Genomic DNA, 20,939 nt, shown 5'->3' with positions numbered 1-20,939 from the left:
ACTTTTTGCTGCCGCACGGTTGCTGTTGCAGACGCAGGAGTCTCCGAAGGCTTTCGCGGCTTTGGGGCCGGTTGTGAGATGCCAGGCAGAGGCCGCTGCCCTGACTGCGGCTCCACGGAGCTGGTGGAAGACTCACACTATTCGCAGAGCCAGCTGGTGTGCTCCGACTGCGGCTGCGTGGTCACCGAGGGGGTCCTTACCACTACCTTCAGCGACGAGGGCAATCTCCGAGGTACTTGTGGCCCTGGGGACAGCCTGGGGCGGTGGAGGGATTAACATCAGATTCCTTTTGTCTCCCCGCTCCCCCCGCATACTCCCAACTGTAACGCGCACTCCTAATATGAGAGAAAATGACCTAAAGTGAGCGAGGGAGCCGAAGGAGATGGGGGCTGCCATTCATCTGTGTTTTTCCAGCACTTAGTGTAGGGCATAGATGGAGAGGGTAATAAATGTTGAGTAAGTGACACAGAAAGTTCCACTCATCTTGCCATATCTGGTCATTGTGGAAGGATTGCCGATATGATTATAGCATGTATTATTACCCTGAAATAGTTTTAAGCACAAACTGGAAAAACATTACTTTGCTTTGCTTTCCAAGTTTCTGACCATGGCAGCCCTCAAAATCTGCAGCCGTTGTCTGGGTGGAGTGGCTTAAGCCTGTAATCCCAGCGCTTTGGGAGGCAGAGCCGAGAGGAATGCTTGAGCCCAGGAGTTCAAGACCAGCCTCGGCAACGTAACGAGATACTTGCCTAAAAAAAAAAAAATTAAGAATTAGCCAGGTGTGGTGGCATACATCTGTAATCCCAGCTACCCAGGAGTCTGAGTTAGGAGGCCTGCTTGAGCCTGGGAATTGAAGGCTGCCGTGAGCTATGATTGCACCACTGCACTCCAGCCTGGGCTATAGAGGGAGACTCCTTAAACAAACAACAAAAAAAAATCTGCTACTAGAAAAATTGCCTGTATGGAATGTACTGGAAGGATGACTGGAAATTTGGAACACTTGGAGCTGCTTTAGTGCAGTCCTCACCTTTCCCAGTCTCTGTGTATTCGGAACCGCTTGTAGACAGAAAATCAGATGGGGCCTTTAACTGTGCAGCAGCAGATGCTCAATGATTTGAATTCTGCGTCCTGGTTTTGTGTGGTGGGAGGGCAGGGGTCTGATGTATAAAGGCTAAGCACACTATTTGTTGTTTATTATTTTACAGAGGTAACATATTCCCGAAGCACAGGGGAAAATGAACAAATTAGTCGCAGCCAGCAACGAGGTGAGAATTGACCTTTTACAACACAGTAGCTTTAAAGAAAACTATCCTAGGCTGGGTGCTGTGGCTCATGCCTGTAATCTTGTAATCTCAGCACTTTGGGAGGCCAAGGCAGGTGGATCACCTGAGGTCAGGAGTTCGAGACCAGCCTGGCAAACATAGCGAAACCCCATCTCTACTAAAAATACAAAAATTAGCTGGGCATGGTGGCTCGTACCTGTAGTCCCAGCTACCTGGGAGGCTGAGGCAGGAGAATCACTTGGACCTGGGAGGTAGACATTGCAGTGAGCTGAGATTGTGCCACTGCACTGTAGCCTGGGTGACAGAGTGACAGTCTGTCTCAAAAAAATAATAATTAAAAAAAGAAAACTATCCTGGTGGCCTAGTCCAGCTTTTCACTTTTCCTATTTTCAGCATTGCTGGTGTGAGGTAGAGTAGAAGAGAATGGTAATTAGGAATTTAAAATGGGGATGGTGGCTGACACCTGTAATCCCAGACTTTGGGAGGCTGAGACAGGCAGATCGCTTGAGGCCAGGAGTTCAAGACCAGCCTGGCCAACATGGTGAAACCCTGCCTCTACTAAAAATACAAAAATTAGTTGGGCCTGGTGGTGCACACCTGTTATCCCAGCTACTCGGGAGGCTGAGGCAGGAGAATCGCTTGAACCCAAAAGGAGGAGGTTTCAGTGAGCCAAGATGGCGCCATTGCACTCCAGCCTGGGCAACTGAGCCAGACTCTGTCTCAGAAAATAAAATAAATGAAATAAAATGAAATAAAATAAAACAGGGATGGTTCTGAGAGAGGCAGCAATTCAGTATAAGGTTTGGGTTTGATCAGATGTATGTTTGAGGTAGCCTTTAAGAGCCTGGATAAAACTGGCTTGGCCCTGAATCAAATCAGCCTGCAAAAACTAGTGGGCTGAAATGTGACTTCTTTACACAGATGTTTTTGTGTCTTTAGAATGACTGTACCAAGTGTCACTCCTGTCTATCCAGAAAGGTACATAATTTGTGCGTCTGATATCTGAGGCAAGTTTAGCAGATCTAAATGAGTCCTAGCAGAATTTTCTAGGAGGTGCCCGATAGCTCCTTTGACCCCTCTAACTTTTGCTGTGGGTTTTTCCTAGGTCTCCGCCGAGTGAGAGACCTTTGTCGAGTTCTGCAGTTGCCACCAACATTTGAGGACACCGCGGTTGCCTACTACCAACAGGCATACCGGCACTCTGGCATCCGAGCAGCCAGGCTGCAAAAGAAGGAGGTGTTGGTTGGGTGCTGCGTCTTAATCACCTGCCGACAGCATAACTGGCCCCTAACAATGGGAGCCATCTGCACGCTGTTGTATGCAGATTTGGATGTGTTTTCTAGCATTTACATGCAGATAGTAAAGCTCCTGGGACTGGATGTGCCATCTCTGTGCTTGGCAGAACTGGTGAAGACCTATTGCAGCAGGTACCTTCCTGGTGGGAGACAGTAGGATGGGATGGAATGGGTCCTTAGACCTGAATCCTTTGACCTTTGGCCATCTCTTTTTTTTTTTTTTTTCTTGAAACGGAGTCTCGCTCTTGTCACCCAGGCTGGAGTGCAATGGTGTGATCTCAGCTCACTGCAACCTCCACCTCCTGGGTTCAAGCTATTCTCCTGCCTCAGCCTCCAGAGTAGCTGGGATTACAGGTGCCTGCCACCATGCCCAGCTAATTTTTCTTTCTTTCTTTTTTTTTTTTGCATTTTTAGTAGAGACAGGGTTTCACCATGTTGGCCAGGCTGATCTCAAATTCCTGACCTCAGGTGATCCGCCCGCCTTGGCTTCCCAAAGTGCTGGGATTACAGGCGTGAGCCACGCACCCGGCCTTGGCCATCTCTTTTTGACCAAAGATCCATGTAAAAGGATGTGGGAGAAAGATCTTTAGTTTATACTTGTACTAATAAGGTTAATATTGTTTTACATTTTTATAATGCTTTAATTTTCTTCCTTTTTTTCTTTCTTTTTTTTTTTTTTTGAGACCAAATCTTGCTGTGTTGCCCAGGCTGGAGTGTAGTGTCATGATTTTGGCTCACTGCAACCTCCACCTCCCGGGTTCAAGTGATTTTTGTGCCTCAGCCTCCCAAGTAGCTGGGACTATACGGGTGCGTGCCACCATGCCTGGCTAACTTTTTGTTTTTAGTAGAGATGGGATTTTGCCATGTTGCCCAGGCTGGTCTTGAACTCCTAGGCTCAAGCGATCCACCCATCTCAGCCTCCCAAAGTGCTGGGATTACAAGTGTGAGCCACTGCACCCTGCCAAAGAATGCTATAATTGTCAAACCCCTTTGCCCTCACAGCAACCTAATAACGTGGGGAAAATAGGTCTGAGCCTTGGCACAGGGCTGTTGAGTTGCACCACTCATGTTATGTGCTCTGTGCGTGGCAGTTCCTAGAGTTGTGCTGTGCCACGGCCTTTGTGGCTGAATGCCCAGCTCCATCTGAGCAGGATCATCTGCAGAGGAAGCTGAAAGGATATTAGTTAATGACAGAACTGGGCTTAGAAGCTAAGCCTTTTCTAGTTTTTTTAAAGACAGAGTCTCATTCTGTCACCCAGCCTGGAGTGCGGTGGCGCCATCATAGCTCACTGCAGCTGGAATTCCTGGGCTCAAGCGATCTGCCCACCTGATCCTCCCAAAATGCAGATATTACAGGCATGAGCACTGTGCCTGGCTCTTTTCTTGTTTGAAGTAGCTATGTTCTTTTCTTTTTTCTGATAAACAGCGTTAAAAGCAGAGGCTGTTGGTGTCAAATAGCCTTGTATCTGAAGCTTGGTTACCGCTTGGCTGGATGACTATGGGAAAGTTTTTCAACTATACATGCACATAAAATGGTGTACATCCTCGTAGATTAAATGAGAACGTTGTAAAGCACTCAGAATAATGGCGACTGGGAGGCGCCCAATAAATGTTTGCGCTCTCCTGCATCCCTCCGCCTTCCCCTAACAAAGCGGAAGACGCCCTGTTTTCTCTCATAGCCTTTATTAACTTGCTGCCCAGTGAGCTTGAGTATTCCTGAGGGCAGAATAGCTTCCCCATCTTGAGTGGGCTGCCTTTCCTCACCGTGGGAGAGCAGCCCCCGTATCATTAAGATCCAACCCTCATTTTGGTTGTTTCAGCTTCAAACTGTTCCAGGCTTCACCTTCTGTGCCAGCCAAATACGTGGAAGACAAAGAGAAGATGCTGTCTCGAACATTGCAGTTGGTGGAGCTGGCAAACGAGACGTGGCTGGTGACTGGGCGGCATCCCTTGCCTGTCATCACTGCTGCGACTTTCCTGGCTTGGCAGTCGCTGCAGCCTGCAGATCGGCTTTCATGTTCCCTTGCCCGATTTTGTAAATTGGCAAATGTGGACCTGCCCTACCCTGCGTCCTCCCGCCTGCAGGAGCTTCTGGCTGTGCTGCTGCGGATGGCTGAGCAGCTGGCCTGGTTACGAGTTCTGAGACTTGACAAACGGTCTGTGGTGAAGCACATCGGTGACCTTCTCCAGCACCGCCACTCGCTGGTCCGCTTGGCCTTTCGGGATGGGACAGCAGAAGTGGAGACCCGAGGGAAGGAGCCACCGGCGTGGGGACAGGGGCAGAGAGAAGGGGAGGTGGGAAATAATTCCTTAGGTTTGCCCCAGGGGAAGCGGCCAGCCAGTCCTGCCCTTCTCCTGCCACCCTGCATGTTGAAGCCCCCGAAGCCGATCTGCCCTGCACCCCCTGTCTCCACCGTCACTGGAGATGAGAACATTTCTGATAGTGAAATAGAACAGTATTTGCGTACCCCTCAGGAGGTTAGGGACTTTCAGAGAGCCCAGGCTGCTAGACAGGCTGCCACGAGTGTCCCTAACCCTCCCTGATGGATATCCATTGGGAGCACTTCATCCTGTTCTGACAGCTTGATAACAGTCCTGTCATAACCAAGGACGGAAGTGTACACAAGTCCGTAGGTATTGCCTTTCTTGTTTGAAGGAACTAAGATGGGCTCTGCCATTCGTTGGACCCTGGGTCCTGGAGTAAAGTCAGGAGTGCAGGGATGACTGTAGGTAGGAGAGACTCCCATCCCTTGGGGTGGGAGAGCAAGTTGCCTATGTCCATGTTCTGTGAGATGGCTTTCCTCATGGATGGATGGGAAAATGTCAGGCTCTCTGCTGCTGGTTTGAATTGGCCACACTGCTGCTGCTCCTCCTGCAGGCCTGAGGGGGTGTCCCTCTGCTTGTGGAGCAGTTGGCATTCCCAGCAGTATCAGCCCTCAGAGGAGTGGGAACTGGGGAATTCCTGGCCCTACGTCCATTCACAGGCATTGGTGGGTTTGTGTGTGTGGTGTCATGAGATCCTCTGCCTCATAACAAAAGGACAGCGGGTAGACTAAGGCAGTAGCTCAAAGGGCTTTGCAAAATTTTAATATATTAAAACAAGAGGCATCTGCTAGAAAACATTCTATTGTATAAAACCCGAGCTCTTAAAAACATGTTTTCTTTGGCACTTTCATTCCCTCCCTCCCCTTTCCCCAGCGTATTGCAAAAAGCTCTCCAGTGCTAAGGCATTGGCAGGGTGTGTAAACAGCAGCCAGCATATGTGGAAGAATAATACAAAGCTTTTTTTTTTTTCTTCTTCTAATATGTCTGTGCAGCAAGCATAAATAGCAGGACCCATCCCAAGGAGTGTGTGTGGGTTTTCCCCTCCCCTGTGTCCTCTGTCACCTTGGTGATCAGGCCGGGATGATGTGAAGACTGGGAGGGAACCTAGGTCAGACCTTGGTTTCCTGTTGCTTTTCCCAAGACCCAGGGTTCCCTCTGTTTCCATTTGGTCCTGTAGTGAAATGCTGGTGGTTGGTTTTAGGTTGGGGAAAAGATGGGTGCCGGTGTTTAAGAGTAATAAAGGCATAGGCCCCTCATGATCTGCAGGGACCCCAGCCACTGCCTCTGGGCTTGGCTTGGGCTCCTGGGAGTCAGGAAGCTGGTTTGACATTTTGTAGGTTTCTCTCTACTATGGAGCTGGAGAGCAAATGATTGGGATGGTTCTTCCATCTGGCCTCATGGAGGCAAGGAAGCGCTCTTCCATAGTCTCTTGGTGTTGTAAGGCTGAGACTGGGGAGATGGGTCTTGTAACTGAAAAGTAACTGCTTCTCCAAACACCACCTGCATCTTTATGGGGGCGCCACTGTTTACAGGACTAGCTTTAGGGCATGACTAGATTCTGCCCCAGTTCCACCTGCCCGCTCCCTCTACTCCCCTCAGTTCACCCACAGGCACCTGGCAGTCAGCTGTTGAGGTGCAGGCCTCGGCTTTGTCCCGGTGTGCCACCTCTGAACCCTGCTGTCTGGTTTAAGTACCACTCCTGTGGGAATGGTGAGTTTGTTCCTAGTTGTGCCCGGTTACCACTCCCCTCCCCCAGGACTGGTTGATGTCTAGAGCTGCCTTTCACACGGCCCCGCCCTCCCCTCTTGCATAGTTGATCTGAAAAGCAGCACCTTGTGACTTCATATCACCTGCCTCATGTGCCGGGCTGGCTGTCGTGCCAGCCAAACCCCAGAGGAAAAGGGACTTAGGATCTAGGCAGGGGCTGGGCTGAAATCAGTAGAGGGCAGGGAGGAAAGGACACAGTTCCCACGCTCTCATCTCTGCTTTGCTGGTGAGGCTGGTGGCCCCCAGTGAGGCCACATGGAGAGTAGGCGGTGGTGGGAGTACTTGGGGAGGGTCCACCTGGGCTGTGCTGTGCCCTTTCACACAGACGGAGGCCTTCTCCCTTCCTGGGAGGGCACGGACAGTCCAGACTGCCCCGGGCTGGACGGAAATGTATTATGCATGTTTCTGGGATTGTCTGTCGCTACCCCAGAGGGATGCCCTCTAGGCAAGTGGGGGAACATCTGCCTATGGGCTTCCTCCAGCCATTGGCTCCTCCACCTCCAACCTGCTACTATGCAGACGCCTTCGAGGGCCCTGAGGAGTGGGGGAAGGAGCCGCGTGGCCAGCCCGTTTACCGCGTCGTCCGCCCCACCCTAGACGGTGGTCTCGCTCTTCCAGAGTCCGGTCTTCATGCAGCCGCCGCTGGCCACCTCCGCGCCCATCATGGTGACGTCGTCGTACTTGCCCCCCTTGGGGACGCCGTTCAGGCTGGCAGCGTTGAGCGGGTACGAGCGGCGCTTGCTCTCCTTCTCCAGCGCGCCGCCGCCCTTGAGACTGTCGCGGCTGGCACTGCGGCGCTGGCCTGGCCGGCCAGCCTCAGAAAGCGGCGCGGCGCTGGTGTCGCTGCCCTCAGACGGCGTGAGCATGGGTTCGCCTTCCAGCTGTAGGCCGACGCCCGGGCTGTTGCGGCTGCTGCCCAGGTAGCTGTCGGTGGGGCTGTTGTGCAGGCTGCCACTCTCGCTGGACAGCAGCTCGGGCGCCCCGGCTGCGCCCCCGCGCAGGGCCTTGAGCCGGTTCTTGCCGCCGGCCTCCCCGGCGCGGTGCCCCTTGGCCCGGCCCTTGTGCGCCCGACGCCCGTGGTGCACGTTGTTGGGGTGGCGGGGGCCGAGGCTTCCCCGGGGGCCCGCGGCCTCCGGCTCTTCTTCCCCGCAGGCTGCCGCCCCCGCCTCACACACCTGACTCTGGGCCAGCTGCAGGTTGGTAAGCTTGCAGGGGCCCAGAGCCAGCGGGTGGCCGCTGCTGCCGCTTGGGGAGGACTTGAGGGAGGGGGGCCCCTCCCCGAACACCGGGGAACCGTCCTCTGCGGCGGCGGCGGGCAGGGCCCGGGGCAGGGCGTGGGGGGCCGAGGGAGAGGCAGGGGGGCAGCAGGCGCGCCACGAGGCTCTCACGTCCCTCCTCCTGGCACAGTGGTGGGTGAAGACGAAGAGGCCCAGAGCGGAGGCTGCTGCTCCGTACAAGCAGCTGCACACCACCCGGGGCAGCCAGCGCTGGGACACGGCCAGAGCCCCGCAGGCCCACATGGCCAAGTACAGGAAGTGCGTGGTCACCAGCGCCCCTAGCTGGACTCCCGGAGAATAGAGGCTGTCACCATCCTCCGGGGGCCCGGGCGTCCCCACTCGAGCGCTCCCAGTAGCAAGAAGGGAACCTGAGTCACTCAGGAGGGGGCCGCTGCCCCTGAGCCTGGTAGAACCCCTAAGCTCCTCCCCTGCCTCCAAGGAGGCCCTGCTGTTGCCCCCCTTTGGCCTCTGTGCCAGAGGACCCCGTAAGCGCAGCCCTGCGCACAGGAAATAGATCCAGGTGATGAGCAGAATCAAAGCCACCGGGATGTAGAAGGCGCCAAGGCTTGGACGCCACACCAGCCAGCAGCTGCAGGAGACACAGAAGCAGTGATGAGGCCAGAGGGCATGGCCGGGATGGGGCTGGGGGCCAGGGTGGTGGGGGAGACAGGATATGGTGAGTGCAGAGACGAGGATGGCTTGGTCAGCATGCATGGGCTTGGGTTGGGTTATGGTTGGGTGGACCTGGCAGGTGGCCCTGCCAGTGGAGTGGAAGGCATCCGGTGTTAGGTAGGTGGGCTTGGGGCAGGAGGGAGGGGTGCTCACTAGGGGCTGTGGTCCCGGTAGTTGTGGATGTTGACTGCAGCCGTGATGCCACAGATAATGAGTGGAATCCCTCCAGCTATCAAATAGAACCTGGAGGGAATGAGGGATTGGGGGTCCCAGAGGTGGGGAAAGGGAAGGGAAGAACCGGGTGTTCAGAGCCCTTTCCTTGGTGTCTCGTCCCATCGTTTTTCCCCTTTAAATTCTCAGAATTTTTTGCCAGGGATGCAAGGTGCCTGCAGGGACTACTTGGACTTGGCCATGACTGTTCTAAGGGGCAAAGGTCAGAATTGCTCTCTCACCCTAAACAGTGCAGAAGTTAGAGGTGCCACTCAGGTTCCCAGGATCCTTGCTATGACATCTGGAGTCATCTCCTTCCCTGGCTTTGTCATGCCTCAGAAGCCCGCAGGATGTCCCCTACTGCATGGTCTTGTGTGACCTGCTGAGTCTAGGGCCTAGCCTCTCCTGTCTTTGGAGAGTGATCTCCCAGGGACCTTGAACCCACCCTTCACCCACCCTGGGAGGTTTCCTACGCCTGCCTTGGAGTCCCTCCCCAACTGCAAAGCTGGAATTCAAAATATGTACCGGAGCATAGGACTGGGAGCAGGCAGGGCGGGGTCCCCTTCTTGCGGAGGGGGTGCCCTCCAGGTGAGCTCCTTGTGGAACACTCGCGCCTTCACCCCCATCCAGAGCAGCGTGGACAGGGAGGAGTAGTGCAGGGTGATGCCCACCTGCAGGGTCAAGGCACGGAGGCTGGGGACCTGGGGGCTACGACTGGACCCTCCCAGAGCCTCAGCCCTGCTGGTGTCCTCCCAGGCTTCCAGCCTCCTTTCCCCTGCTTTTTTACTTTACCCAGCCCACTCCCCCTACACTCGCCAAGCTTCCATCCCTGCTGCCACCCTCTGCCTCCACCCCAGGGTTCTCTCCCACTGCAGGACTTCCCATGACCCTGATATGGCTATCTGGCTGATCCCCCACCTCCCTATCACTGCAGGTCCCCATTTCCACTTTGAAGCCCATCTCCCCATTCTCTCTGATCTGGTCTTACCCCTACTCTCACTCTCCATGCCCCACCATCCCTGCCTTCCAAGGCTGCCACAGAGGAAGCCATGGAGCTGCGGCCTATGAGCACCAGCCATTTTCTTCCAGTGCATCTCCCCACTCTATGCCTAGGTGCCAGCACTCATCTTGAAGCACCACCCCCCAAGCCCCTTTGCCTGCTTACCGCCTGGCAGACCATCTGGTAATTGGTGAGTGTGATGCCCCCCGCAAAGACGGCAGAGGTCATGGCCATGTGGAAGCAAAGGTTCAGCAGCATGTGCCAGCCCTTCCGGGACACATGGATGGAGCTGCCCGGAAACAGTCTCGAATTAATGACCGTTCAACCCAAGGTCAGGCCCATGGGGTCTCCAGGCCATTGGGAGAGCCACGGGGGGGCAGGCACATATCTGCGTGTGTGCATGGGTGGGAATGTGACAGAGGCCACAGGGCAGGGAGTCCTTAACCCCTCAAAGTGATTCCAACCCCAGAACATTCAAATGGGTGAGAGGCTGAGAAAGTCATGTGGACCTACCTGGGGAAAAAACCCCTGCCAAGTACTCAGTGAGCCCACCCTCCACCCGCGCTGGGAGGTTTCCTACACCTGCCTCGGAGTCCCTCCCCCATTGCAAAGCTGGAATGGAAAGTATGTACCAGAGCACAGGACGGGGAGTGGGCAGGGTGGGGTCCCCTTCCGTGCCTGCCCGCCACACCCTCCCTCCTGCAGGAGCGCCCACCTGTGGTTGAGGATGTAGGTGATGATGGTGGCGAAGAGGCAGAGCAGCAGCAGGGCTGTGCAGGGGTATACCACAGGGTGCAGCCCTGCCCCCGCGCCCCCCACCTCCCTGGGAAAGGCGCTCAGCTCCTGGGAAAGGGCAGGAAAGAGGACATGAGGAACATGGACACCTCACTAGGCCCCCAGGCCAGCTTTCCTCTTCCCAGGCCCCTTCAGCCTTGGTCCTGCACTTTGGTGCTTAGTTCATCTGGGCAGGGAGAAAAGTTTCAGGCTTTCCGCTATTAGGAAGCCAGCCCCATGGAGCCAGCTACTGCTGCCCCTTCCCTGCCTCTGGTCCTGCCTTGCTGGGGACTCTTCACACCCCCAGCCTGAAAGACCAGGGATAGGAGAGAGGGAGTAGGTGCTGCCTGTGACCTGCAGGACTGGAGAGTGGTGGCACCACGTGCCACAAAGGAGGGGGTGACCAGGAAGGAGAAGGGTTCCCAGATTATTTTTTTCTACTTTGTAAGAATCTGGTCTGGGCTGGGCACGGTGACTCATGCCTATAATCCCAGCACTTTGGGAGGCTGAGGGGGGTGGATCATTTGAGGTCAGGAGTTTGAGACCAGCCTGGCCAACATGGTGAAACCCTGTCTCTACTAAAAATATAAAAAATTAGCCAGGCATGGTGGCACATGCCTGTAATCCCAGCTACTTGGGAGGCTGACTCAGGAGAATCACTTGGACCTAGGAGGCGGAGGTTGCAGTGAGCTGAGATCATGCCACTGCACTCCAGCCTGGCGACAAAGCCAGACTCCGTCTCAAAAAAAAAAAAAAAAAAAAAAAATCTAGTCTCAGAAAGTGCAGGATGTGAAGGCCAGGCTAGGGAGTTCCAGATTCATCAGATCAATCTATCTGGTTATAGGCATGGAGGCCAGACCTCCCTGCCTGTCTCCTGAAAGATGGAGAGGTGGGAGAGGTCAAAGGGCCATTTCCCCACATCCTGCCAGTCATGGGCCCCAATAGGGGTGCTGTCCTTTCTGTATTTCTCCATGGTCCCAGGTGGTCAGAGTACTCCCACCCCTATTTTCCACCCAGTGCATGTCCCTGCACCCCTCCACCTCTCACCCCACCGCACACCCACCATGAGCACAGCCACGTTGCCCAAGTGCTGGCAGTGCAGGGCACTGACGTTGGGCTGGCTGGAGCGGAGCTGACAGCCCTCTGAGGTCCAGCCCCCGGCCCCCCCGGGCCCCTCCTGGCTCCACCAAGCGGCCACAGGTTCGGCTCCCTCAGCCCAGTGCCGCAGCGAAACGGCCACTGGCTCTGTCAGGTTTCCCACGCCACAGCCACCTACAGGGGGAGAGGGACGTCCACACAGACACACACAGGGTGTCAGGGAGGTGGGCTAAGCTGGGACTCAGCAGCAGCAGCGGTGGCAGGGTGTGTACTAGGCACCTGCCAGGCAGAGCACAGTGCTGGGCTGGGGGCATGCGGTGAGATGCCAAGGACTGCCTCAGTCTAACAGGGGACCCTGGAGGGGGAGGGGTGCGAATGATGATGGAAAATGTGAGCCCTGGGTGGTGGCCCGCCCTGAGTGCTGGATGAGCAGTGATGTCATGCTTCATGGTGAGGACTCAGGCTTGGGGGCTCGGGGACAAGAACACAGAAGTGCAGATGGAGGGAACACAAGCCAGGTACAGGGAGGAGGGACGCGGGCGGGATGGAGGGAGGACTAGGAGGAGGCGTTCCCAGTGGGAGAGGGGCTCCCGGAGCAGGCCCTGGACTCCACGGACCCCTCACCTACCCACCTCTCCCCACACACTCCCACAGCCCACGCGGCTGCAGACACAGGGCTTTCACCTTCCTCAGGCCACCTTACTTGTCCTTTAAGTCTTAGTGGTTTTCGGGAAAGGCCTCCCTGGCCTCCAACTAGGTTGGACAGTCCCTCATCCTGTGCCCTCCAAAACACTTCATGCAGCTGCTCACTTATAATGAGCTGCACTTACAATGACTTGTCCACTGCCTGTGCTCTCTGCTGAAGGGTGTGTTCCTCAAGGACACAGCCATAGCTGTCTGTGCACAGGTGTGTCCCAGCTCAGGCACAGTCTGGCACATACCAGATACTCAGTGAGGATGCATGACCTGACAGCAAGAGTCTGCACTAGGAACAGGACGGAACCCAGGGTGGGGCGGCAGCGCCTTCTGGGTGGGCAAAGGGGGTACAGCTGCATCGCTAGGACCCTAGAGGGCTCATGGAGGGAGGCAGACGTCCTGATGATGGGAAATGGCCCAAGACTTTGAAGGGGCTCTCTGATGTGCAAAGTGCAGTTTGCGGAAGGTGAATCTGGTGACGGCATGAGGGATGGACTGAAGGTGGAGGTGCGGGGGCCAGAGATGGGCTGGTGTCAGCGTGGATGGTGAGAGCAACAGTGGAATCACCAACAGAAAGAAGGCAGGTGTGGAGGTTGCTGGTCCCGGGGGAAAGATGGAACGATAAATGGGGGACTGCAGGTGATCTATCTGCTTTCTGGGTGCCAGGCCCCCAGCTGGGTGGTGAGTCAGACACTCAGTGTCTGCTCATGTTGTTATTCCTCTGCCCTGGTCTCCGCCCTTCCTTGGTGTCTCTGGAACTCCTGATCATCCCTCAAGGCCCATCTGTGTCAGTCCCACCTCCGCCACGACAGCTGGAGCCATGTTGCCTTTTCAGAATGCTGCTCACCTGGGCTGCCTGTGCAGCAGCCGCCTGGAACCTCTCCTGTGGCTGCCCTGGGAGGTTACTTCACCCTCTACTGCTTAGGTGGCCTCTGGGAGCAGGGACCATGGCCTAGATGTTTTTATTCCTTCCAGCACCAACGACAGCGCTGTTTCTAGCAGGCGCCCATTCAGCATTACTTGTCTGCGCATTGGGCCCGTGGGGTGTGTGTGTGTGTGTGTTGGAGACGGCTGTGCTCATAGCCCTCTTGAAATTGAACAAATCTGGGATATAGAAGGCAATGTCTTCCTGAACTTTTCTCCTCCAAACCCTTTCTTTATGGGGTATCTCTGCCCTCTGCCCTGTTGGGAAAAGGTGAGGGCCGCAACATCCTGTCTCAGTTCCACTAGGGCACTGGGGGGCTGTGGGCCAGGGAAGGGCAGGATGAAGGGGTACAGGGCAGACACACGAGAGGCAACCTGGGCAGGGCGGGGAGTTCAGTCCCTTACTGGTTCCTGCGAAGATGACGGGGGTGGCCACGCCACGCCTCTTGCCAGGCCCAGGAGCTCCAGGGCGGGAGGCGTTGCTGTGGCTGCGGAACAGGCGGCCATTTCGGAAGACGAGCAGTTGTAGGGTGCAGTCTGGAGGCACCGGGGGAGCCAGGGCAGCCGGAAGGGATGAGAACAGACTCGGGGGCAGCTGGATGGAGGCCAGGGCCACGCTATTCTGGGGGGACATAGGAGCTCCTCAGAGACACCAGGACCCCCTAGAGCACTGATGTCTTGCAGCCCCCTCCTCCCATTCCTCTCACTGCCCCCACCAGGTACCTGCATCTGGGTGCCTCCCGTCTCCCACCCCCACCCTCCCCCAGCGCCCACCTTGATGTGGAAGGACGACAGAGAAACATTGGGCCTCCCGGTGGTGCAGCGGAAGCGGAGCTGCTGGTCAGCTGGGGGCTCGGGCTCAGGTCGGGGGTTCTGGCCAGGGCTCCCTGGCTGTGCGCCCGGCACCCCTCCCTCCCTCCTCTGGAAGGCTGTGCAGGTCAGGCCCACGTAGCTGTGCGGCTTGATGAGGTAGGCCTCCAATGCCACGTTCCTCGCATTCTGGGGACAGGGACCTTGTCATCCCACCATGGCCTTCTGCTTGGGACTGCACATTCCCTCTCAATGGACCTGCTCAGGCTGTAGTCCTCCCCTTCAATCCTCAGTCTTTTCAAAGCCACCTCTCTCTCTCTCTGTCTTTTTTTTTTTTTTTAGAGGAACAGGTTCTTACTGTGTCACCCAGGCTGGAGTGCAGTGTCACAACCATAGCTCACTGCAGCCCACAAATCCTGGGCTGAAGTGATCCTGCTACCTCAGCCTCCTGAGTATCTGGGACTACAGGCATGCTACCATGCCCATCTAATTAAAAACATTTTTTTTTTTAGAGATAGGGTTTCACCATGTTGCCCAGACTAGTCTCAAACTCCAGGCCTTAAGTGATCCTCCCACCTTGGCCCCCAGAGTAGCTGGGACCACAGGCGCATGCCAACACTCCTGGGTAATTTTTGTATTTTTTATAGAGACCAGGTCTCTCTTTGTTGCCCAGGCTGGTCTCCAACTCCTGGCCTCGGGAGATCCTCCCGCCTCGGCCTCCCAAAGTGCTGGGATTACAGGTGGAGCCACTGCACCCAGCCTCTTGCTCACCTCTTAACTATGCCAGTTCCGTTGCCCGACTCAGCTGTAGAGCAGGCTCCATGTCTCGCCCCTTTGCATCGCCCCAAGGGCCTAGCACAGTATCTTGCACATACAGGCATACAGGATGCTCTACTGTGGTTATCGGATTGGAGCCCTCGCCTTCTCTCAGGGAACTTCCATTACTCTTCACTCAATCCCGAGTGCTGTCTGCCCTGCCACCAAGCCCTGCTCCCATCCCTTCTAATCCTTTCACACTTCCTCCTGCTTATTCCCGTCAGGCTGGCCCTTTGGCTCAGTTCCCCACCACGGAGTCTGGCATCACTTTTCCAGGGTCATCGGCCACCTCTCCTAAGCACTGCCCCTGACAACTTGGAAGTGAACCCCACGGCTCAGAACTTTGTCACGTCTGCTGCTCTTGCTAGCTGGGGCACAGCAGGTGCACGCCTGAGAGGGAGCGCCTCCCTCCTCTGTATGCCAGGGTCACCCCCAACGCTGACCCCCATTACCACCGAGATGTGCTGGGCATGAGGACTGAGGGCGGCACCCCCAATGCGCTCCAGGGCGCCCACGATGCGGCTGCAGGCCTTGTCCTCGCGCTGGGCCAGCCACAGCAGGTGCTCATCCACCAGCATCAGGTTGCTGGCCATGTCCACCATCACCTCTACCAGCTGGGGGGACAGGGGAGTTGCTGAGGGCAGGGGCGGGGCTTGGGAGCCAGGGGCTGGAGTGAGAGACAGGCTTGAGCAAATGAGGGATGGGGGCATTTTGCGAGTTCCCGAGGTCCAGCTGAGTCTCACCTCTTTGATCTGGTCGACATAACCCAAAAATTTCTGGATCATCTGAGCCACATAGACTACATCCATCATGTCTGAAAAGCTGGCAGCCTCAGCTGTGTACACGCGCAGCTGGTGAGCCAGCGTCAGCGCATTGGAAGCATTGATGGGCATCTGGAGATTGGGGGAAGACAGAGGATCATCCCGCCTGTTCCTTCTGCCCCTGAACTGCCCCTGGGGACCCTCTGCTCTGTACCAGTGCTCAGTGCCTGGGGACAGGAGTCCAGCCTACTTGCTGGGTCTCATCAAGCTAGGAGGGCCGGGGAGGCTGAGACCATCACTGCCCAAGGCCACCACTGCCAGCACCCCTGGTGTAAGGATAGTGGGACTCTGCTTTTGGTGGTGGTGAGTAAAGGGGCGTGAGGTGTCCGGATGGGGACAGAGGACTTGTGCCCTTCCGCACTGTGGCCTCTGTGTCTGAATCCCTCGGCAGAGGGTGGCTAGAGGAGAGGAGCCGGCTCCTGGCTCTGCATAGGCAGGGACGAGAGGCATAGCCCAGCGGCCCAGAGACCAGGTTCTCCTTGCTCATTAGGTTGGTTTCTCCCTTCCCTGTGCCCCCGAAGCAGAGCTGGTGGGGTGCCCCAGCCCCTCCTCACCAGCACGAAGGTGTACAGCACCCTGGTGATGTCGTTGGTGTAGAGACAGTGGGAGTAGTCCCCAGGCTCCCAGCGGCCAGCACGGTCACACCGGCGGGAGGCTCGGGTGCCCGGGGCACCTCCGCCCAGGGGCACTGAAGTGAAGGGATACTGCAGGCAGGACTGGTAGGCTGTGATGCCAGCCAGAGTTCGGGGCCACCTGGGGGCAGAGGCAGGAAGTTGCCGATGAACCAGACTTCTCAGAACAACAGCCCTTCTCCTGCCTTTAGAACTGTGAGGCCGGACTCCTGGGGGCCTTGGGGAGGGATCCAGGAGCGGGGTTCAGATCAGCCTTCCAGGGGTTCCCAAGTTCCACTCTCTTTGTTCTGACCGGGCTGTCTCAGGTGATAGGGGGCTGGACTTTAGAGTTCTGAGTTTAAATTCAAGTTCTGCCACTTATTTGCTATGGCTTAAGGCAAGGCATTTATCCTTTCTCGGAGTCAATGTTCTCAGCTGTACAGTGGGGAGAATAATAGCTTCCCTGCATAACAGAGAGGGTCACTGGGATCTTAAAAGGTGATACTCTTGGCCGGGCGCGGTGGCTCAAGCCTGTAATCCCAGCACTTTGGGAGGCCGAGACGGGCGGATTACGAGGTCAGGAGATCAAGACCATCCTGGCTAACACGGTGAAACCCCGTCTCTACCAAAAAAGACAAAAAACTAGCCTGGCAAGGTGGCGGGCGCCTGTAGTCCCAGCTACCCGGGAGGCTGAGGCAGGAGAATGGCGGGAACCCGGGAGGCGGAGCTTGCAGTGAGCTGAGGTCCGGCCACTGCACTCCAGCCTGGGCGACAGAGCAAGACTCCGTCTCAAAAAAAAAAAAAAGAAAAAAGGTGATACTCTTTGTGGACGAGCTTTTGCAAACTCTGAATGTAAGGAAGCAAATAAAAGCCTTTTTGTGGCCAGGCACAGTGCTTGAGCCCAGGGGTTTGAGACCAGCCTGGGCAACAAAGTGAGACCTTGTCTCTACAGAAAGTAACACAATAAACTAGGCATAGTGGCTGCGCCTGTAGTCCCAGCTCCTCAGGAGGTGGAGGTGGGAGGATCGCTTGAGCCCAGGAATTCGAGACTGCAGTGAGATACGATTGTGCCACTGCACCGGAGCCTGGATGAAAGAGCAAGACCTTGTCTAAAAAAAAGTCACAGTGGCTCAAGCCTGTAATCCCAGAACTTTGGGAGGCCAAGGCAGGTGGATCACTTGAGGCCAGGAGTTCGAGACCAGCCTGGCCAATATAGTGAAACCCCATCTCTACTGAAAGTACAAAAATTAGCTGGGCGTGGCGGCACAGGCCTGAAACCCCGGCTACCGGGGAGGCTGAGGCAGCAAGATCATGCCATTGCACTTCAGTGTGAGACTCTGTCTCAAAAAAAAAAAAAAAGTCTTTTTGTGCAGCACATCTCAGATGGTAATTTTGTTTGTTTGTTTTTGAGATTGAGTCTCGCTCTTGTCGCCCAGGCTGGAGTGCAATGGTGCAATCTCAGCTCACTGCAACCTCTGCCTCCCAGGTTCAAGGGATTCTCCTGCCTTAGGCTCCTGAGTAGTTGGGATTACAGGCGCCCACCACCATGCCTGGCTAGTTTTTGTACTTTTTGGTAGAGACGGGGTTTTGCCATGTTGGTCAGGCTGGTCTCCTGACCTCAGGTGATCCGCCTGCCTTGGCCTCCCAAAGTGCTGGGATTGCAGGCATGAGCCACTGCGCCCCACCTCAGATGTAAGTTTATACATAAAGCCTATCTATTTGATAGCAAGGCTTCAGGCTGAATGACAAAAGGAAGACTTTTCTCCATCTTTAGGACCCAATGGAGACAGCGGATGGGGAAACTCTGGCCACCTGTGATGTCAGGGTGCAAGGGTGGGGTTGGGGGCTGGGCAGCCCTCTACAGGGCGGAGCAGGCCAAACCTGAAGTCCCCGCGGTTGTTGGCGACACGCTCGGCCGGGCAGTAGGAGGCAGAGGTCTCCAGCACCACGATCTCCACCTTCTTGCTGGCGTTGCCCTGGGCCGTGGACACGGTGCACTCCCACTCGCCTGAGGCCCACACGCCGATGTGAGACAGTGTCAGCTCACTGCGGATGGCAGGCGGAGCTGGCTCGTGAGTCATCCTTGGGCCCAGCCACGTCGCCCTCCCTCAGCACCATCTACGACACTAGCTGCAGGTCCTTTTTTCTTTGATGAAACAAGGGATGCAAGTACACACTCCTTTTATTCTGCTTGGCCTTATGATACTGTTTTTTTGAGCTTCGATTTTCCCCTCCTTATCATGGAGCCGAGAATATCTCTCACAGATGGGAGCCACTCTATACAGTGTAAGAGCCCTAAAGAGATATCAAGTATCATCATTTTGTTCTATCAGATATTTATTTCTAGCCTCTATCCAGAACATTGATAACTTAGTCCAAGCTTTCCATAAATATACATGCACATTCTCCCGGGAACACATCTGGGTGCAGCTGTTTTGTGGGGTACAGCAGGCCCCCCCATCCCCATGCTGAGGCCTGAGGAGGGGCAGAGCGGCTCCTACCTGGTGATGAAGGTGCAGTCGTGGATGAGGCTCTCGGTCAGGAGGATGCCCGCCTGCTCGTCACCCTCCACAGGGGCTCGGTTGTGGTACCAGCGGATGCGGGTGTCATTGCCCAGGTAGCTGGCAGAGCACTGGAAGGGCAGCCGATCCCCCTGGAACACCACTTGGCGTAGGGATGGGATGAGATGGTGTGTGTGCAGCTCCAGGGCCCCCTCTGTGGGAGGAGACACCAGGCGTGAGGCCCGAGTGCACACGCGTGTGAGGCTGCATGTGTGAGCGAGAGTCCAGCAGGATGGGGTGGGACGGGGCGGGGCCTTCAGCCTGTAGCCTGCTCCAGCTGGGAAGGGAAAGGGGTCAAGAGAAAGTCTCCAGGGATAAGGGTAAAGGGGAGGGACAGGCAGTTTTTGGACAAAGAATGCTCCTTTCTTAGTACACATGTTACCCCAAGAGGTGGGGCCAGATGAAAACATGAACAAGCAGCCTCAAGGGGGCTTAGAAAAGCTGATGGAAGACTGACCCCGAGACACTGAAGGAAAAGGGATGCCCTGGAGAACACGCCCAGCACACAGTCACAGGCGGAGTGGGGAGAATAACACCGGCCCCGCCTCACGGGGAGGGTCACTGGGATAGTAAATGTGATTCTTTTTGTGGGAGAGCTGTTGCAAACCAGTCCCTTTTTGTGCTGGGCAGCACATCTCAGATAGTGATTTATACATAAAAATAGGGTATCCCTAAATGCCAGAGCAGGACTCAGCGCTGTGGTCTTTTGCAAACTGCAGTACAGAGGTAAAAATCTGTGGGTCTGAGGGGAGGCTCGTGTCTGGGCCCTGGGTTGGTGGAGAGGCAGGGTCCCTGGTAGATGTGTAGTCGGGGGAACTTGCTCACCGCAGCAGAGCTGGGCCTCCTGGAGGCTGCCCAGGGCCTGGGCATGCAGGGCGCTGGGGTAAGCACAGAGTGTGCGCTCCGACAGCTGCAGGGAGCGATTCTGGGCCCAGGGCAGCAGCCAGCGCAGGCGGCAGTCGCAGGTCAAGAACTCGGTGCCCAAGTCCCTGCAGGGTAGGCAGAGGGGTCACAGAGCAGAGCAGAGGGGGCGTGGGCTCATGAGTGGCCTGGGGCCCCAGGGAGGGACAGGGCTGGAGGGGTAGGAGGGGCAATCTCGGGTCTATGTGCGCCGTCTCTGCCCCGGGCCATCGCAGGAAGGTGATCATGGGGGCATTTCAGGCACTGTCTGCTGTGCCCACTCGTGAGGCCAGTCACAGTGGTCACGATGCTTATACATCCCTCCTGGGCAGAGGAAGGGACAGGGGTCTGGGTCCTTGCGCTAGGAAGAGATACTCACACAACCTTAAGGGCTGGCAGCTCATCAAAGACCCCAGGTTGCAGACTGGAGAAGATGTTTCCAGATATGTTTCTGCAGGAGACAGGGGACAACTGAGATGGGGTCTTAGGGTCTCCATGGGCTGGCGGAGGGGAGCAGGTGCGATGTGGAAGGGTTGGGGGCCACCTTTTACTTCCTATGTGCTTCCTCCTTCTCCTCCCTCCCCACTTCTCATCCCATCACTTACAGTCGGAGAAGCCTGGGGAGGCCCCGGAAGGTCTCGGAGGTGAGACAGCCAATCCGGTTGTTGGAGAGATCTCTAGAGAGACACAGGCAACCTCAGCGAGTCGGCCACGCGGCAGCACGCGGGTCCACTTGTGAGGAACACATGGGTGGGGCCAGGGCTTGTGTGGGGGGCGGGATGAGAAAAGAGATGAGGTTGGGGCCAGGGCCGCAGCTGGACTGGAAATGGCGGCTCCTTGGACCCCAGCCAAGGCACCTGAGTGGAAAAGAGGGGCAGGTGTGGGTGGGTGAGAGGAAGGGGGTGGGCATGGAGCAGGAGGGGTGACTTTCTCCCTCGGGAGGGGCATGCCACTCACAAGCGCTTCAGTTCCCCCAGGCCCAGGAAGGCGCCCGGCTGCACTGTGCTGATGATGTTGTTCCTCAGGTCCCTGCGGAGGCAAGCAGGCAAGCACAGAGCCCTCACACCTCTCCCCGCTGGGGCCGCCCTGCTCCCCTCCC

The 20,939-nt window shown here is 56.2% G+C and overlaps 2 protein-coding genes across 4 annotated transcripts in view; one reads left to right on the top strand and one right to left on the bottom strand.

Annotated features, from left to right (window-relative positions):
- On the top strand, nucleotides 1–5,731 carry BRF2 (BRF2 RNA polymerase III transcription initiation factor subunit). The gene is made up of 4 exons (XM_015145163.3): nucleotides 1–232; nucleotides 1,206–1,265; nucleotides 2,389–2,710; nucleotides 4,399–5,731. Exons 1-4 carry the CDS (start codon nucleotides 79–81, stop codon nucleotides 5,120–5,122), a joined length of 1,260 nt encoding a protein of 419 aa, XP_015000649.2. The 5' UTR covers nucleotides 1–78; the 3' UTR covers nucleotides 5,123–5,731.
- ADGRA2 (adhesion G protein-coupled receptor A2) overlaps nucleotides 5,639–20,939 on the bottom strand; it is a 46,364-nt gene continuing 31,063 nt past the window's right edge. The window contains exons 3-19 of one of the 3 annotated variants that reach the window (XM_015145160.3): nucleotides 20,798–20,869; nucleotides 20,446–20,517; nucleotides 20,220–20,291; nucleotides 19,766–19,929; nucleotides 18,881–19,094; nucleotides 18,261–18,425; nucleotides 16,323–16,521; nucleotides 15,691–15,840; nucleotides 15,400–15,561; nucleotides 14,096–14,320; nucleotides 13,727–13,943; nucleotides 11,667–11,875; nucleotides 10,545–10,672; nucleotides 9,995–10,118; nucleotides 9,355–9,500; nucleotides 8,773–8,862; nucleotides 5,639–8,536 (exon numbers count right to left, since the gene is read on the bottom strand). In XM_015145160.3, coding sequence (XP_015000646.3) covers nucleotides 7,264–8,536; nucleotides 8,773–8,862; nucleotides 9,355–9,500; nucleotides 9,995–10,118; nucleotides 10,545–10,672; nucleotides 11,667–11,875; nucleotides 13,727–13,943; nucleotides 14,096–14,320; nucleotides 15,400–15,561; nucleotides 15,691–15,840; nucleotides 16,323–16,521; nucleotides 18,261–18,425; nucleotides 18,881–19,094; nucleotides 19,766–19,929; nucleotides 20,220–20,291; nucleotides 20,446–20,517; nucleotides 20,798–20,869 — 3,682 coding nt within the window. In that variant the 3' untranslated portion in view covers nucleotides 5,639–7,263. The remainder of the gene's footprint in view (nucleotides 8,537–8,772; nucleotides 8,863–9,354; nucleotides 9,501–9,994; nucleotides 10,119–10,544; nucleotides 10,673–11,666; nucleotides 11,876–13,726; nucleotides 13,944–14,095; nucleotides 14,321–15,399; nucleotides 15,562–15,690; nucleotides 15,841–16,322; nucleotides 16,522–18,260; nucleotides 18,426–18,880; nucleotides 19,095–19,765; nucleotides 19,930–20,219; nucleotides 20,292–20,445; nucleotides 20,518–20,797; nucleotides 20,870–20,939) is intronic. The other 2 variants (XM_077943436.1, XM_077943435.1) reach the window with 2 other exon arrangements.

The sequence above is a fragment of the Macaca mulatta genome, chromosome 8, assembly GCF_049350105.2.
Source record: "Macaca mulatta isolate MMU2019108-1 chromosome 8, T2T-MMU8v2.0, whole genome shotgun sequence".
Lineage (NCBI taxonomy): Eukaryota > Metazoa > Chordata > Mammalia > Primates > Cercopithecidae > Macaca > Macaca mulatta.
The sequence above is the reverse complement of the archived record's forward strand: the minus strand, read 5'-3'. Positions and strand labels throughout refer to the sequence as shown.

What these genes read in the sequence shown, in the direction of transcription:
- BRF2 (XM_015145163.3), top strand. Translation starts at nt 79, where the DNA reads ATGCCAGGCAGAGGCCGCTGCCCTGACTGCGGCTCCACGGAGCTGGTG. An exon ending in TAGTCGCAGCCAGCAACGAG is followed by an intron (nt 1,266 to 2,388) that starts GTGAGAATTGAC and finishes GGTTTTTCCTAG; the next exon opens with GTCTCCGCCGAGTGAGAGAC. An exon ending in GTGAAGACCTATTGCAGCAG is followed by an intron (nt 2,711 to 4,398) that starts GTACCTTCCTGG and finishes TGGTTGTTTCAG; the next exon opens with CTTCAAACTGTTCCAGGCTT.